Raw genomic sequence first — 17,611 nt, 5'->3', positions numbered from 1 at the left:
CTATGTAGATCTTCCTTTAAGATCAACATATTAGTAAAAGGTAAATGTTTTATATGCCCGTCCATAACAATCGTATTGATTTGATACAAAACGAAATCATGGGAACCAAAAATGACTTTCAACTTTTATATTATATCACCAAGTATTAGCATGGCAACCATGACTTGAGACAAAAGAATGTGCATTCCTTATATTTTATGATCTACATTTACAAGAACATCTAGTAATGATTATAAATTAGTGTATACAAATAAAATATAAGCAAAATATACACCCGATACAATTCCACAATTGATGCAAGCACGCCATTTTCTTTTATCAAAAAGGGAAATTATATTGCCGTATATAAATATTTAGATACACAGCAACATGGCTTTTCTAGAGATCAACCAGAGAACACATGCAAAACATAACGAGAGGGCGATCAAAACCCCATCCCATGATGGTTTGCATGCACAAAAATTTAGGGCAACGATAGAAAACCTACAACCTAACCAATCTTTGGATGAAACCGATCACACTGGTTTCTATCCATCATTGTTTGCCCTGACAAAAAATTACCCTTGACATCAACGCACCTTCCGTTGTACCTATAAAAAGGAACATAAAACAAAACAAGCTGAATCATTAAAAAATGGTTTGTCCATAAAATTTGCAAAATACATATCCAGTAGGACAAATCATACTCTACACTGAAACATAACAAAGAGACAAGATTTATCCAAGCAATCACAAGAGAAATAACAAATGATAATCGTGCTCATTTGAAGTCCAGTAGGGTTAGAAATAATGCTCAAAACCTTTGAAATGCATAACCGTCAACATGTTTTGTACTATTCACATTGGATATTATTACCACTTCTCAAAGGATGGGCATCTTTCGCAGGCAAGAATAAATGATGTAAGCTATCAAAACCAAGAAGAATGAGATTCCCAACTCCCAAAAGAGAATACTACACTATTGGTTGCACCATCTCTCGCTCAAAAAACTCTTCTTTACCTTGATTTATAATAAATTTAAATTGAGCTCATCAGTTCTTCCCTTTCATGTTCACCAAAAGCACACAGACGAGGGAAGCAATATGCTTGCAGATAACTGCGTAGTTTCTCCAACTACATCATGAAAGAGTGAAGCTGCAGGATTGCTTTTCATCGCCAAGGGGCATCACGAATATCAGCATTATTCATTGGACAGGGAGTATGAGATAAAATGAGCAGGACCTAAGAGTACCAAGGTAAAGAGGCACAAACAAAAAAGAAAACAAGCATTACCGTTGAATGCTCATCCTCCATCATTTGAAACTCTTTAGGTATGCTGCTTGCATTCTAAACAAATACCATCATGAAAAAGTAGCCCTTTTACACCGTGGATTTGAGACCTTCACTTATAGTCTCTGCCCACAACGGCCACATAGAAGTTGACAGTGACCAGATGTAGAGCTGTGCTAAGAGGGCAATTTCAATAGCGGCTTTATCCAATCCACTCAGCAGAGAATTGTGTGCATCCATATGACGATATCTCATAAGAAATTGCAAACTAATAATAAAATTCAAGGTCTTAAGAACTAACCACAGCCAAAAGCAGGAGGCGAACTCACAATTCGGGTCATCTACTATGATAGAAGCTGTTAAGGCAAACTAAAAGCAAAGTAAAATTGTACGAAGTAATAATTAAGGAGCATTTGTAATTAACATTGGCCTAATTGAACGCAACCCCCAGATGATAGGAAAGGAGCCAAACAAAATCAAAATATGACAGGACACCAATTAGAGTGGATATTTAAAAAGACATAGTGGGAGGAGCGAGTACCTGCAGTACTCGTAACATTCACCATGGTATATTGGGAGACTATATGTTATTTCCTTGGCTGTCCACAATCGGATGAATCATGGATTTGATTACGACAAGCCCTTCTAACATTCTCCAGGTCATCATTGAAGGCATTAAAATTATCTTTTTCTTGCACAACTAAAGATAAATTGATCTAAGATTAGAGGAAGACAAGATTGGCCAATAATGCCAAATACACCCCACCCCCCGAACCCTTATTCAGAAACATGCACATGCGACAATTATTTAAAAAAAGAGTCAAAGTGTAGCAATTTAATTTAATCAACTGAACTTCAAAGCAACAATAATTCTTATCACAACTATAATATATCCCAGAAATACAGTGACAACCATAAATAGAAGGAAACCATTTCAATTTTTAACCTTAAAAATGACCAAACAAATCCCATTCTCATCCAGCACAATTATATACTCTGGTGACCTTTTCTAATTCATAATGCTACTCATCATTCCATTCCACAATTCAGATGGCATCGAGACATCAATCTCAATCAATATATGACAATATTGCCATGAATAGAAAACATGCCCAGTTCTGCTTTCAGAAGTACAGAATATTAACAAACCCAATAAAAAGAAACTGAATTCGCTTCTTTAATATTGAAGTGCAAAACACAATTCTCAGCACTTTTCAGAAAGAACCTCGCATTAACATATACAAACCACTGCCATCTTGGTTATTAATATATAATAAGCAATCCAAGAACATCGAACGACCACATGACAAGAAACTCCTCTAATTCTCAGCTGCCATTGATACATGAGCAATCCTAGCCAAGGCTTCATATTAATATATGAGAAATCCCAGCGAAAACTTTATCTGTTACATGTCCCAAGAACAAAAAATGGCAGCTGCTAATATGCCTAGTACATCCTTATTAGAATATAGAAGTTGCCAAGTCATGCAGATTGCACAAGACAAAAACTGATGCAAATAAAATTAGCTCTGCAAAAATGCCACTGGTATTCATATGTTGTTCACAGAGATCAAAATAAATCACATTCTTTTGATAAAGTACCACCAAATACTCTTTCAAGCCGAAGGTCATACAAAATTTGAATCTTCTGTTCTCTTTAGAAGTATGTCAAACAGAAAAGCTTAAAATATACTTCATTGATTCCGACGTTCACAGTACTGCCTCGATTTTTGGGTATATATCAATATATAAATTTGCTCAAATTATATTTCAGCAGCGCCCATAGCTTCGTTAAGGAAAAATTACAAGCAATTTATTATCCTTGTTAACAGAGTGCACCCAGCATTGCAAAAAACAGAGTAAAATGCCATCACTGGGAATAAGCAGAGTATTTGTTCTGATATAAAAAAATAAAATATCGTAACAATTCAGCCCTCTGCAAAGTTCTTTGATCAGACAACATAGACTGCCACATGCTAATCAGAACCAAATCTGGAGACAACCACTAAATTAAAGAATCCAGAGATCTAAAGATGAGCCTCGAGTGAATTGGGAGCGCTACAAGCACTTAAAAGACAAAGAAATCAACATAGCCTTACAGAACATCTGTGTTTTCCATGAGTGCATTAAAATGTTGGATGGTCATAGGCAGTAACCAGAATATTCTTCCCCAAACTGGAAGAGCTTAAAAGCTTAGTAACACATTATTTAGCGCACAGCTTGATTTTGGGTAAAAAGGTGTCCAGAATGCATCGAATTACTTATAGTGTTTAAACATGCTTAGATGTGCATTGCGCGTTAATTTTATGTATCCTACCTTACCATTCAATTTGGCAAGGAGCTAATAGTCTTCCGAACATCTAACTCTAATAATTCGGCTTCTTTCACATAATAGTAAATTTTGTGTAGAGATAAATAACATTCCTACTCAGTGATATCCTCATCAGAATGAGGGAGAGAAACTTTGTACGTTTTTCATGTTAGATTGAACATCCATTCCTTCCAAGTGCGTGTTTGCGTACTGACAAAATCTAACCAAACAAGAATTGAACTGTGATCCATAAAGAAGATCAATAACAAGGAAGATGATGTTAAATACACCACGTTAAATTTAAGAATACACCAGATTGCACTTTATGAGCACAAGCCTGCAGAACAACCTATTTGACACCTGTGCAAAGAGAAAAATACACAGATCATGGCCTACAAGGAATCCATAGTACAGGGATCACGAACAATTATAAAATGATCCAAAATCATTGATGTGCATCGGTAATCCATGAAAATCGGTGAAATGGAAATGGGACCTAATACAATATCAGTTAACCCCACAAGACTGCCAAAGAAGGTGGACAACCTACGCCTGTTCTCTATTCTTTTGAAGTGAAAGCCCTATGCCCAAAGTTTACTATTCAGTGCGTGCACGTGATCTCCATGCATTCTGCATTTTCAGGAAAAAGAAGTCAAATGCATACCCAAATTACAGGTTTAGTATCAAACAAAGAAAGCTTTTTTGGATTTTACATACCAAAGGTTCATCATCTGAACTCCTTGCACCTGTATCTGATGATATTCCTATTTGGTCCTGATCTGTTATAGTTTTCACTTCTTTGGTTCCCTTAGATTTTCGTCCACTTCCATTTGTAGGTGTGCTCGCAGACACTACTTGTTTAGTCTTTTTGCTTTGCCCTCCTTCAAATACAAACCAATATTACTTTCACATTAATGCTCAAATAAAATTAATACATACAGTGTCAAAAGTCAATAACATAGAAATTTGTGACTAAAAGTTAAATTTGACTGTTAATCATTCAAGGTGCAAGTGTAAAAGGAACAAATTACATGGAAAGGCAACTAGGCAAGGGTCTGGAACATTCTGTTCGATACATATTTTACTCCTAGTAGCTGGGTAATCTATGCATATGATTAATGAATCACCACATTCCTTGTGCATGGAAGCCTTCATCCTTGTCTATTTACACTGTTTTGCCATCAATATTCTATACCATCACCAACCACCTGTAAAGATAGCATTCTGTGTACATAGAGCATTTCTTTCTTGAACCTATCTCTATATCTTCTGACATCTCAATGTCCACAATTTTATGGAAGAGTCAAATGGTTGTCTAAATAATTTTCATTATTGTCAAATCCATCGATACACATTATAAATCCTATATCATCAAAAGTTCCTTTTTTTATATATCTCAAAATTCTTTTGGTTCTCACAAGTTATTTTGACATCACAGAGGAAAGCTCGAGACTAAGTACCACAACGTTAAACTTTATTTTTAACTAACCATCGTGAGTCATTGAAATAACAATGAACCTTGTAACTAATTAACATCTATAAAGAAGGCCAAACATAATAGTCAATATCTGCAATGTGTGGCATTCAAAAAACAATGTTTTACAATGAACATCAATTTCTGTTGGCAGCCCTTCATTGTGGCAAACAAAAAGACATTAAAAGATTTCTCAAGAATACAAGGCAAATGTTATAGATATCAGGCCATGCATTACAAACAAAAACATCATTTGCGGTCAACTTTAGTAATGCTACAATGTAAATCGAGACAAGGAAATGTTAGGCCTAAATCAGATTTACCTTGCTTCTGTTGCTTTCCTTTGCCCCCAACAGTTGGTTGATCAACATTCTCCTTAGAGACAATTATATCTGTAACTACTCCATTATCATCAGATTGAGACTTATATTCCTTCTTACTTTTTGATGATTGTGATCCTCTGCAATCCCAGTCATAAGTTCAATAAGAAGCAATAGTCGAACAAAAGATGACTAATAAACACAAAGGATGTGAATGCTAATACCGTTTTGCAGATGATTTTGGTGTCTCACCCTTTACTACGGGTACATCGACTTTATTGGCCCTCTTCTTTGGTGACCTGCAAATCAAGAATTAGCATACAGTAATTAATCTAAGATAAAATGAGTCCACTAAAATTAGAGAAGAATGATCACTCCATATAGAATCTGGCTTGTCATTAACAATATTCCATTTGTACAAATCCTTGCTTGTAAATATCCAAAGCTGAAATACAACTGGAATATCTGATGCTCATGCAATCAAGCTTACCAAATATCCTAGTCTTTGAAATTACAGTACAGGCAATTATAAATTTATAACAGAATTACAATTATTAAGAACAAAATTAATAGTTATGTAGATTAATTAATTTTAAAAATTAATAATATATAGTAATATTAATTATTTTAATCTCTATAATTTTATTATAAAATTATACATTAGCATAATTATTATTATACATCAAAAATATAAGGAAACATGTATATTCCCTATAATAACCTTGATTTTAGACTATAAAATTATAAATATGTATATATTAATGACTCTGACATGTTTTTGTACTAACAAACCCGACATGAACCCAACCCCCAAAATAAATTTGGCCAAATGCACAAATCAAACCATCGAACTTGAACCAATACCAAGATGGACTATGGCATCGATGGCATTATAAACAAAAATAACAATATGGTATTATGAACAATGGTAGAAAAGAGCTTGTATCAACCCAACATTGCTAAGTTGTATGTGGAGTCATCTTAGATAAGTATACAATTGTTGCTCCAGGTATATGAACATTACTTAGTACAGGGAATTCAATTACTTAGGATTTGATTGGAAAACAATCTAAAAAGCAAAAGCATATAGCTTTCCGTCTAGCAAGGCCCAAATTGATTTTTATTTTTTAATACTAGAGTGGAAACATGTGGGCAAAACACCTAGCAAGGATCTAGAGGATAACACCCTTAGCGAGGTTAGCGAGGTTTAGGGGCAACTCCCCTTGCAAGGGTCTTGCAGCAACATCAAGGGAAGTCATGAGGTGGAACCCCCACCACCAAGCCCAAATTAAAACCTTCGAGACCACCAAAACCTTCATAATGCATGCCAATTTCATAAGTTTATCGCTTTTAAATAAGAGTCCTCAAAACTCTTCAAAAAAATGCTTGAAACTCACACTTTTACATTTATTTGCTTTTTAATCTTTTCTTACTGTTTTTCAATTGACTTGGCTGGCAGACTTAGTGAATTTGGTCTTGAGTACTGTGTCATGAGTCCATATGCCTCAATTTAGAGGGGAGTAAACTATGGCTGTCATTTGTGCAAAAAGGCCAAGAGATGCAGCTACACAAGGGTTTAGTCGCAAATTTTGGGAATAACTAGACATGGAATAAAGAGGTGTGAAGAAACAACCTTAGCTAAGATGGCTTAGGTGGCTAGGTTGTGTATGGAGAGTGATCCAATAAAGAAGGGAATGCTAATTGAATCTACAAATACTAGTGTAGCATCTGCATTGCCTACCGAATCCATGACGTCGAGAACCAAAGAGGGAAAAAACTAGTGTTGCAAGCATGTTTAATACACAATCACAAGTGGTGGTTGGGTTTTCTATTGCCAAATCTGTCTATGTCAATACCATTTCATTTCATATGGCATGCTCTTCATATTTTAAACAGATGTTCAACAATGCAATTGTTGTTGATCCTTCATTTGTCCCCTCTGGAGAACATAAGCTACAGACCTGCCTACTTGATATAGAATATTCTAAGGTAAGTATAGTGATGAAGGAGATGAGACAAGTTTAAATATGAGATTGCTACCCTATCACCATGGATGGGTGTGTGATATTAGACAATGACCACTCATCAATGTCATTGGCACACGTTCAACTAATTCTTATTTTCTGAAAGCTATTGATTGTTTGGGAAAGACGAAGTTTGAAAACTGCCATAGAGAAGTTTGGGCCATCTAATGTTGTAACTAGTCACTAATTCAGCCATGTATATGAGTTAGATGGATTGATGGTGGATGGGGCTTACAAGCACATTTTTTGGACCCCATGTTGTGTCAATGCATTGAACAATGCATTAAAAGACATTGGGAAGATAGATTTGGTGAAGGCGATGTTGGCAAAAGCTAGAGACATATAAATGTTTATTTGCAGCCATCACACTTGACTTGCTTTCTTCAAAACTTTTCCAAAGAAAAATTTCCTCAAACCTATAGATAATAAATATGTTAGCTACTTTGTTTTATTGGAAAGGAGGCTTCGGCTGCAAGAGCATCTACAATTAGTGATGGTTAACTCAAAGTGGGGTAGATGGACAGATGCAAACATGACTGAATGAAAAAATGTGAAACAAGAACTTCTAAACAATGATTGGTGGTCCATACTGAGATAAGAAATTGTTAATTTTATTATTAAATTTTTTATATTATTACTTCTATGTTTATAACTTGTAAATTATTTTCATTATTTGTTGATATATATATGCACCATCATTTCCTTTGTTGTGTGAATCATAAGAAAAGCTGATACAAACTCTCCTAGGAGATTATTGAAGTATCTAACAGCATGCTTCAACAAATGAATTAAACCATTCATACGAGGGAGGCTGATTTTAGACTTCATGAGGAGCATATTAAAACCATTAAGATGAAACAATTTGACACTATGAACACCCCACTTCATGTGGCAGCCTACACTACAAATCCCAAATGGCATGGAACAAGGTTTGGAACCGTGCCTCCATCTATTGATGAAGAAGTGAAAGAAAGGCTCCTTTGAAGACTGTATAATGATGAGTCTAACTTATTTGGAACACAATAGCTAACCTTTATGAATCTTTGTGGTCAAAAATTCAATTAACCACAAGCAAGGATGGACAAACCTACATTGGCTCAAACCAACCCTATTGGTTGGTATCCATGGCATGGCAAGGATGCACTGGGTTGAAAATACTTGCCACTCATCACCTTTCATAGGTTGTCAATTGAATTGGTCTACATATATCTTCATCCAATTAATCAAAAGTAAAGTAGACAGATATGCCTCCACCCATCCCTAGTCATGTGTATCCACATATCCGATGCAGATATAGATATGATACAGCATCGATACACATCAGATACCGTACCCATATGTGCCCAAAAACCCTTTTTCTTTTCCAATAGTGTTGGATGCTTTGTGATTTGATTTTTAAAATTTGACATAAATCTTCCTAAACTTGATTAAGAAAAACTTCAATCACAAAAATTTTAATTCTTTTTGGTATAAACAAAACCTACACCTAATGAGGAAGACAACTGAAATATTTTTTCTATTTTAGTGACCCATTTTTATGGGTCATCTCCAAGGCAACTCTACTCTTTTTTGATGTTTTAATTTTTGAAAAAAAAAAATTTTAAAGTTATTTGTTTATTATTTTATATTTGTATTTAATATTTATATTATGCTATTTAAACACTGAAAAAAAATTAAAAAATTATAATTTATATATAAAATTTGTTACTATATATTTAATTGTTTATTCTTAATCAAATTATTAATAATATTTAAATTTTACTATTATTTTAATTCAAATTTACTGATTTTAATATAGGCTTAAAACTGGGTGAATTTTTATTTATCAAGTTTGGATTTTTTTTATACATTTTGATTTTTTTTATACATTTTGATGTTTTTTAATTTATATTTAGATTTTACTTTACTTTTTTTAATGTAATTTAGAATTCCCTGGCATTATTGTTAATTTGATCATAGGTCTTGGTTTGTATACATATTTGCATATTGTAAATTGCTAAATTCACTTATAATTATATATGTAGCAAAGAGTAATGAAAGTCTCCTCTAAAAACTTTGAAAATTATGTTAAATATATGTTTGTGTGGTTTTTATGAATTTCGTATCCAACCATATCCATTTTAGGTGTCTTCAATACGCTTGTATCCGTATCCAATACTGTTATCAGATATTTTGTACCTGTAACGGTGTACATTCAACTGTGATCAAAAAGAAAAGGCTTACCTCTTGGCAATCAAAAAAGCTAGCGGTCATGCATGCTGCCATGAAACTTCTGAATTAACAAACACCTGAGCATCCTCAAACTATAACCTTGCATTCGAATGTTGATCCCATAGATGCCAAACAAGTTGATGAGAAGGCAAAGGAAGGATTGGTTATGTTCCCTTGGTTGAAGTAGCCCATCATAGTGCATTGACTTGGACTCAAACTCCAATTTTGACAATGTTACTACATACTTATTAGGGACAACTGCATATTTATATTTTCTTTGTTTTTTTGTTTTGACACAAAAAATCCAAATCCATGAGCATTTTTTATTCAATTCTAATTCCAGGATGTTTTGTACCCGAATCCAGCATGTATGTCGATTTGGCAACTTATGTCATGTCCCTACAATATCAAACCCAACACCCAATAAGTCTAAATCCTAGGTGTTGAAAGAAAAGGGCAAAAATAATATAAATATTTTCCTAACAATGGCAGACCCAAGTTAGAGCCGACCTAGGTTTCTTTGCATTTAATATCTATGATAAGATTAGGAAGGCCAACTAGGGCAAAGAAAAGTTAGGTCCGACCTAGGGCATACTACAAAGCAGTGCAACCTTTTGAGATAGGACTAAAACAAATAAATAATTAATGCTAGCCGATCTAATCAAAGAGAGGTAACAGTTGGGTGACGAGGCATGTTGAGTGATATATAAAGAAGACTTTCGTCAACATTAGAACATCATTCTAATTTCTGAGTTCAGAGCAGATAACGAAAAGGGCCACACCTGAACCATATTTATCGACAATCAATAAAAATCTAGATTTATGGTATGCATGGAAGAACAACAGGAGTTCCCATAGATAGTAATCAGATATGATCTGAGCCATAATAATCTAATTCCTTATGATATGAGCAGTCACATGACTTCCAAGTTTATGCAATAGATCAATCCATCAATAAGAGGAATATCATTGAGCAGAGCAGAAAACGATAAGCATCACTGCTCATAAAGAGCAGATCAGTCATAAGGTATCAAACAGGTTAAGAAGAATGATCTAATAAGGATGGGTGCCCATACGAGCAGATCAACACAATATATCATCGAAGGGATCAGATATGACATTGAGAACCAGCTCAGGCATACAGTAGTTTAATCTCATACATATTAGATGAAGGAAATAATGATTTCAATGTGCATGATTATTGCTATCAATCAGGATTAAGAAATAAGGGGATACGAGGGGAAACCGCCGTGAGGTCCTCTCCAAATGGTGGTATCCAAATGGTCCCACGAGGCCAAGGAGGCACAAGGAGTGTTGCCCTTGGGCTTAGGAGGGAACGATTCTCAGGACACCATACTGTAATTGTCCTGACTTTCCTATCATGATTTGCTAAGTTGCCAGATTGGGTTCAGGCACCGGTTTGAGTTTAAGAACCTGGTTCGCCGGTTTGGCAAAATTTTGGAAAGGGGTTTAGGTTCGTTAGTACAAAAACAAAGTAAAAATTATTTATTAAGATTAGAATGTCACATTGCATCCTATAAACAACAAAACCACCATAAACTTGTTAAATCTTGTCTGTGACTTACAACTAAAGAAGTGTTGAATGTATACAAATCATATCATACTACTGATGATCATGAAAGTGGCATGAGAATAAGATGCTAATTGCAATTTAGCTTCTGTTTATTTTAGGAGAAGACTGGGACTGTAAATCTGTGTGGAGATCAGCTATTCTATTAAAAGTATTGTGTATATCTCAAATTGTAAGGTCTGATACAAGTTCGGTGATTTCTGTATTCAGCGAGTCCAACTGCTTAAGTGTGTAAATCATAAGTGAGCTCAGGAAACTGAATATTTCTGTTGCTGTTTATAAGCCGAGGATTGTAAATCAAAATGAGCTAATGCATGGGTATTCTGCTGGTGTGATTAAGCACTGCTCCAGTACATTGTATAAGGTTAACAAGTAAGAGATCAGAACTCAATTGTTAGCTGCTTTGTTTTATCTTGCTTCAGACATAAACAAAATTTGAATAAATTTATCAATTGTTTATTCCTGTTCTTAATAATTTTAGTCTTAAACCTGCATGATAACTTGCAAAACAATCACACAAATCTGCAAACTTGAAACACATATCTCTACAAACAAGAAACCCTCATTGCTATAAATTTTATTAAATTTTGCGAAAAAAAACTTAGTTACCTAGGGATGTGTCCCGGTTTTTTTTCAGGTGTCCCCATCCCAAGGATATCCCGGGGATAGGGGACTCCTAGGTGACGTCCTCATAAATCCTACATATAGACAGTGAATTTTGACAACGAACTCTATAAGCAATTTGACATTGACTCTCAATTTAACACAGATTTGCCATAAGAACTGTGCTAGTTCTTATATGTTAACTATAATATATATGTGCATGTTTTATCCATGTTTTCATATGAATATTTTAAATTTCCCTATATATTTTAATTTTCCCTAGTTTTATATACCCGTCCACTTTGTAGTCCCTAAAATTGGCCAAAAAAATCACTCTCTCGGAAACGCGTACCCCCTTCCCCTGCCGTCCCTGTCTCATAAACTTGGGGTAACAGAGAAAAAAAATAGTAAATTTGGATGCCTAGGCGTCCAAGTTCGCCTCGGGTTCGCCACAGACAAACCAGCTCAATCAAGCACAAACCTTGGCCGAACCCAAAAGCAAACTGGACCAAGACCCTAACCCAAACCGGAGCGAACAAGTACCAGGCCCTGAACCCGACGAACCCTGCAACTTAGATGATTGGCCATGAGGGATTGAATATCCGCTCTTGGGCCTAGGGTCGAGGAACATTCAAGCACCCTAACATACCCTCTATCTTAGCGTCCCTATGGTTTAGATCCATCATTAAGTTATGTATGTCTTATAATCAAATTAATGTTCCTAAACCCTAGTAATGAGATCTATGTTCCGCTTTCTATTTCTAACAAAGATTTGTTTAATTATGTCTGCAATGATTATCGAACATATTTTCCGGCACTCAATTTGGATGATCTCACTTGGTACATAACCCTATTCCATCTCCTACTTCCTTGGAAATTTAATTTTAGGGCAGAACTAGGGCATCTTCGAAAAGGGGCATTACAACTTAGTGTAATATATATGCACATTGACAACAAAATCAAATAATTTTTGTTAATTTTCTAGTTGGCTCTCATGTGAAATTTCAATTCAACTTTAATGTTATGTATTGAGGTTATGTTATATATATAATGAATGCTTTATCGATGTCATCAATGTCAATATTTAAAATAAAATTTATAATTTTTTAATTTTCCCTATTTTTTAATATCCGTCCCTGATTATTCCCTAGAAAACGGCCTTAAAAAAACCTTCCTAAAAACTCGTCACCCTCAACAAAAATTTGGTGGGATAAATTTCAACTGAATAAAAGGAACAAGAAACATAAAACAATGCCACCAAAAGCAACTAAAGCAACCAGTACAGTCAAGATGTTAGCACCAAAAACAGCAGCTAATCAAATGCATTTAGGAATTATATTTTTTGAAATAAAAAAATTGCATTCAATTTCCTTGCGTACAAATTTGCTTGTATATATAGAAGAACCGATCATTGCCATTGCAGCAAAAGTCTTGAGGATAAAATATCAGCAAACCAAAAGTGTAAGATTTCTTTTTCAAAATATCAGTTATTTAAATGAGAATTTTGGATGTTTAAAAAAAAAATTTAAAACGTAAAAAAAAAAAAGACAAACTTATTTTACCTGGTTTAAAGCCAGTTCAATAAGAGATATAAAGAGGGTTCACCCCGCAGTGCAGCGGCAATGCTGCAGGCCGTGTTGATACGGCGTCACAGGTTCGAGTCAGGCGCAGGTGCTTGGAGACGAAATGCCCTAGGAGTTTAACGATGCTGACCCCTACATGCCATGGTGGACACCTCGAACCTGCACTGTTGTTGCGCCAGAGAGGAGCAAAGGCGACTTGGTGTGTGGAATGCGGGTAGATGAAGTTAATACCATCTATCGTGGTGGTCCAAGAACACAGTGGTTGCGGTCCTGTGGAGCCTTCAGTGGAGCGATAAGGAGTCGCTGACAGAGAGATAAGGAGATGCTCGTTGCAGTGGAGGGATAAGGAGAAGGTGGAGAGATAAGGAGTCACACGAACTTGGAGGCGCTTGGAGAGATATGAAGGCTTCACGGTTGGACATTGATGTGGCGAGATAAGCCGCAAGAGTCAAATCTAGGAGGTGTTAATACCTCGACAATGTAACCACGGGGATGGGATCCCCCAAATGTGATCCCACTGGTTCAAAGCTCCAGTCAAAAAGCGTAAGTGACCCAATTACTGATTGAAAAAAAATAAGAGATATAAAGAGAAATAAAATAGAGAGTTTTGCCAATGAATTGTGGAACATAATTTTTTGTTGTTTATGTTCATATTACTGATTACATTGCATTGCACAATGCATACTTCATAGTAAATGTAACCGTTTATTTTGAGTAAGCAATAGAGAACAGCTCTGGTCAAATGGGAAGAATGGACATATGAAATGATTATCTGAATATCCTCTGAAATTAATGTGAAGCCCTTGATATGTTGCTTTTAACAATTGTGACAAACGTTATTTATGAAAATCTAGGACTACCTAATGTGTTCACTGTATTTTCACATAAAGTTTTTAGACCTAGCTGTAAGTGATGTTAAAAGAAACCTTGCAAAATCGGCATAGTCTGAAAATGTTATATTATATTATGTGTCTTTTTTTCTGAGAGGTTAAAAACTTAAAACAAATGACAGACATGATTGAACCCCACTGACTGGACCATGTCACAAGTTCCTGTAGATATCATAAATCAGTAACCTTATATTGCTAGATTGTCAAACATTGTAAAACCAATGAGAGGATTGCAGCTTAATATGTGATTTGTTTTATTGGAATATAATTGTTGGGTAGATGGTTGACGAAAATACTAGAAAACTATTGCAGTCATTTGCCTGTAGATGCAATGGAAAACTTGATCTGTCACAGTTTTTTTAAACATTATTTGATGTTGACAAAGTTATTTTAAGGGAGAACTAACTGTATATGGGAAGATATAAACAACTAATGGTTTCAAGACATTATTTTGAAATGAAATATACACAAAGAAGGGCACTACGCTTGAATTGATGTTACTTATCACTGCTCTATTGAGGTTAGTCGGGCCTTAAACCTTAGTTTATTGAAATGGTCACCTAATATATCTCCAATTAAAATTTAGATTGATATCTGATCAAAATGTTTGGCATTATATCATTAAGAATTTACTAACATTAACCAAAAATTGTGGCCCAAATAATCTTGCCCTCTGCATCACATTCCACAAGCATCACTGCAACTGGGAGAAAAGAAAATTACATTTAAAACCATAAACTTTAGCTGGAACATGAACTTTGATTAATTTAAATCAAGCCAATGAAGAAAAACAGTTGGAACAAACTCTAGTGCAACTTTTAACCATTACAAGATTTCTGCATGAAATCCATGTTTACTGCACATGCCACTAAATTATGTCAAGAACCTCTGCAATTTACTGTAGTTCTCTATAGGAAGTGATCCCACCTAATGTCATCTGAACACATAGCAGATATCTTTAGTTACTTTAAGCACTAGGATAAATTCATTAAAATGTTAAGAGTTGTGCTATAACAAATGAATATTTGCACTCCTCCATTTGCACTACAATTCAAAATTCCACATTAGCCATATACATAGAATGTTCCTGGCATTTTCTTAACACCAATAACACACACAACACCTAATAGGCAATCATGAATGTATCCATTCCATACATACTAACAAAATGAGTTTACAATGCCTCATTGCCAATATCCAACAACTAATAATCAACTATTGTTGACATTCTATGTATAATGTAATATAAATCATTGTAAGAGTTTATAAGTTGAGGTTATTGTGAGCAACATTATCCATCAATATTAAGGAAAGAGTTTATTGAATCCATGTCATGACCCCGATAAAGTCATAATGAATATAATAGCAGTACTCACTGTTGTAACAGAAATAAATGAATGTATTTAAAAAACTGTCTTAATTAAAAAGACTTCACAATTTTCTGAACAAACAAAGACAGCGATCTACATTCAAGGACAGCAATTATGGAATAAAGAACAATGAGGGCAAAACAGCAATCATAAAATTAATATAAAGCGGCGATCATAGAGGAGTAATAACACAATGAAGACAGCAATCGTAAAGGAGTAATTAAGAATGATATGAATTAAGGCGCCGATCTGCAAAGGTTAAGATATAATTAAAATAGCAAACATGAGTACATGGAAGAAACAAGATTCTTGGAAGAGATCAAGGAATTGCTAAGGGACACAACCCCCAAGCAAGTTTAGACGAAATATAAGATGAGGAAAGGATCATTCCAAGGAAGGAACCATGGACCGGAATGCATTTTATAAGGATCAGTGGATCAAGAGAGAGTTTTAATTGAAAACATAAGACAGTTATAATCTGCAAATGAAGGAAGATCGATCAAGTAGGAGTCTGAATAAATGAACAATATTCAGCACAATCCCTGTGCATTATATAAGTGATTGGATCTGATGCATAATGCATACACTATGATCTTGCTGGTTTTCTGTTTAGTCTCCCATGTAGCAATGGAAGTAATTAACATATTTATATAGTCCTATCATTGCTATTATCGCATTAGGCATAATAAATTATGTAGTATATTCCTTACCCCTTAATCCAACAAACTATCTCATTATATGACGTAAAGTTTGAAGTTTTATATCATAATCATGAGATTGTCTCTCCGCCAGCCACTTGAAAGGACACCTGTAGGTTGTGGTGGTCTGTAGATGATGGCTGTAGTGGAGTTAAGGTTGAGTTGGTGTAAAGACTCTTCAGGTAAGCATAAATCAGCGATCAAGAAGGGATAGATTAGCAATTAAATAATAACAAAACAAACTATACTAAACAACTTGGTATGGAGGGGTGCGATCAAGAGAAACAAATAAATGATTAATTCGCAATTAAAGGAAAGGCACGTCTCCTCACAAAGGATCGTCCCTCCCCAAGGAATAATAACGATATAAAGGAAGAAGAAGAACATTGATCCAAAAGGGGCATGGAAGTAACGGAATATATATATTATCTGCAGCAATCAAATGGAATGTATATTATCTGCAACCAACGAATGGATTAGAAATTATGAAATATAGTTTGTGTTCATAAAAGGTCAGGTTGCATCACTGACAATCACCATCGATCTGATCAGATCAGAACTGTTATTAAGTTACAGACAGTAACATCCTTGTTCTTGGTAGTGTGCATGGGGGTGTGCTTAATATATAACGCCTATAATGTCTTATGCAGAATTTAATAGTAATATTAATATAGACTGATAATCATATGTATATATATATATATATATATATATATATATATAAAATACATGAGTAGTACACTTATATTCTAATTCTTGTTATTTCTGTCAGTATCTAAGAAGGGACTAAATTGTTTCCAAAGAGGAGCAGTCTAAATCCAGCCACTAGGATGATTCCCAAGCTAGGGTAAGGATCAGCGTCCCGTAAACTTTGAGGACACGGTCCCAAGATAGGGTAAGGGCCTGCATCTGTAAACTTTGAGGGAGCCTATTGTTTTTCGTATCTAAGTGCTTTGGCAACATGATCATCTCCTTCTTCCTTAGGACTGGGTACTAACAAGGGTTGAACATTGCATTAAGAATTATGGATTAGGGATGATAAAATTAAATATCTAGTATGATAAATTGACAATTTATTCATTAATGATAGATAAATTATTTGAACTATGACAGCTTCAAGTAGGGAACATTACAGAAAAATCAATTTTATATCTAACATGATTGAGGGGTCTCAATCAGGATCTAAGTGGTAAATGATATCACTATTTCATTTCTTACTTTGCTTGGGATTGTGATTTTAAGGCAAAAACTTGGGCATTTAAAAAGG

The 17,611-nt window shown here is 34.8% G+C and overlaps 1 protein-coding gene across 3 annotated transcripts in view; it reads right to left on the bottom strand.

The window, feature by feature from the left end:
- Nucleotides 1–291: 291 nt before the first annotated feature.
- The window catches only part of LOC131076121 (sister chromatid cohesion protein PDS5 homolog D), an 83,316-nt gene continuing 65,996 nt past the window's right edge, over nt 292–17,611 (bottom strand). The window contains exons 13-16 of one of the 3 annotated variants that reach the window (XM_058013175.2): nt 5,599–5,673; nt 5,378–5,514; nt 4,298–4,461; nt 292–590 (exon numbers count right to left, since the gene is read on the bottom strand). In XM_058013175.2, coding sequence (XP_057869158.2) covers nt 570–590; nt 4,298–4,461; nt 5,378–5,514; nt 5,599–5,673 — 397 coding nt within the window. In that variant the 3' untranslated portion in view covers nt 292–569. Of the gene's footprint in view, nt 591–3,630; nt 4,211–4,297; nt 4,462–5,377; nt 5,515–5,598; nt 5,674–17,611 lie in introns of those variants that run through there. The other 2 variants (XM_058013174.2, XM_058013176.2) reach the window with 2 other exon arrangements.

Source organism: Cryptomeria japonica, chromosome 10 (assembly GCF_030272615.1).
Source record: "Cryptomeria japonica chromosome 10, Sugi_1.0, whole genome shotgun sequence".
Lineage (NCBI taxonomy): Eukaryota > Viridiplantae > Streptophyta > Pinopsida > Cupressales > Cupressaceae > Cryptomeria > Cryptomeria japonica.
This window is presented reverse-complemented; position numbering and strand designations above follow the sequence as displayed.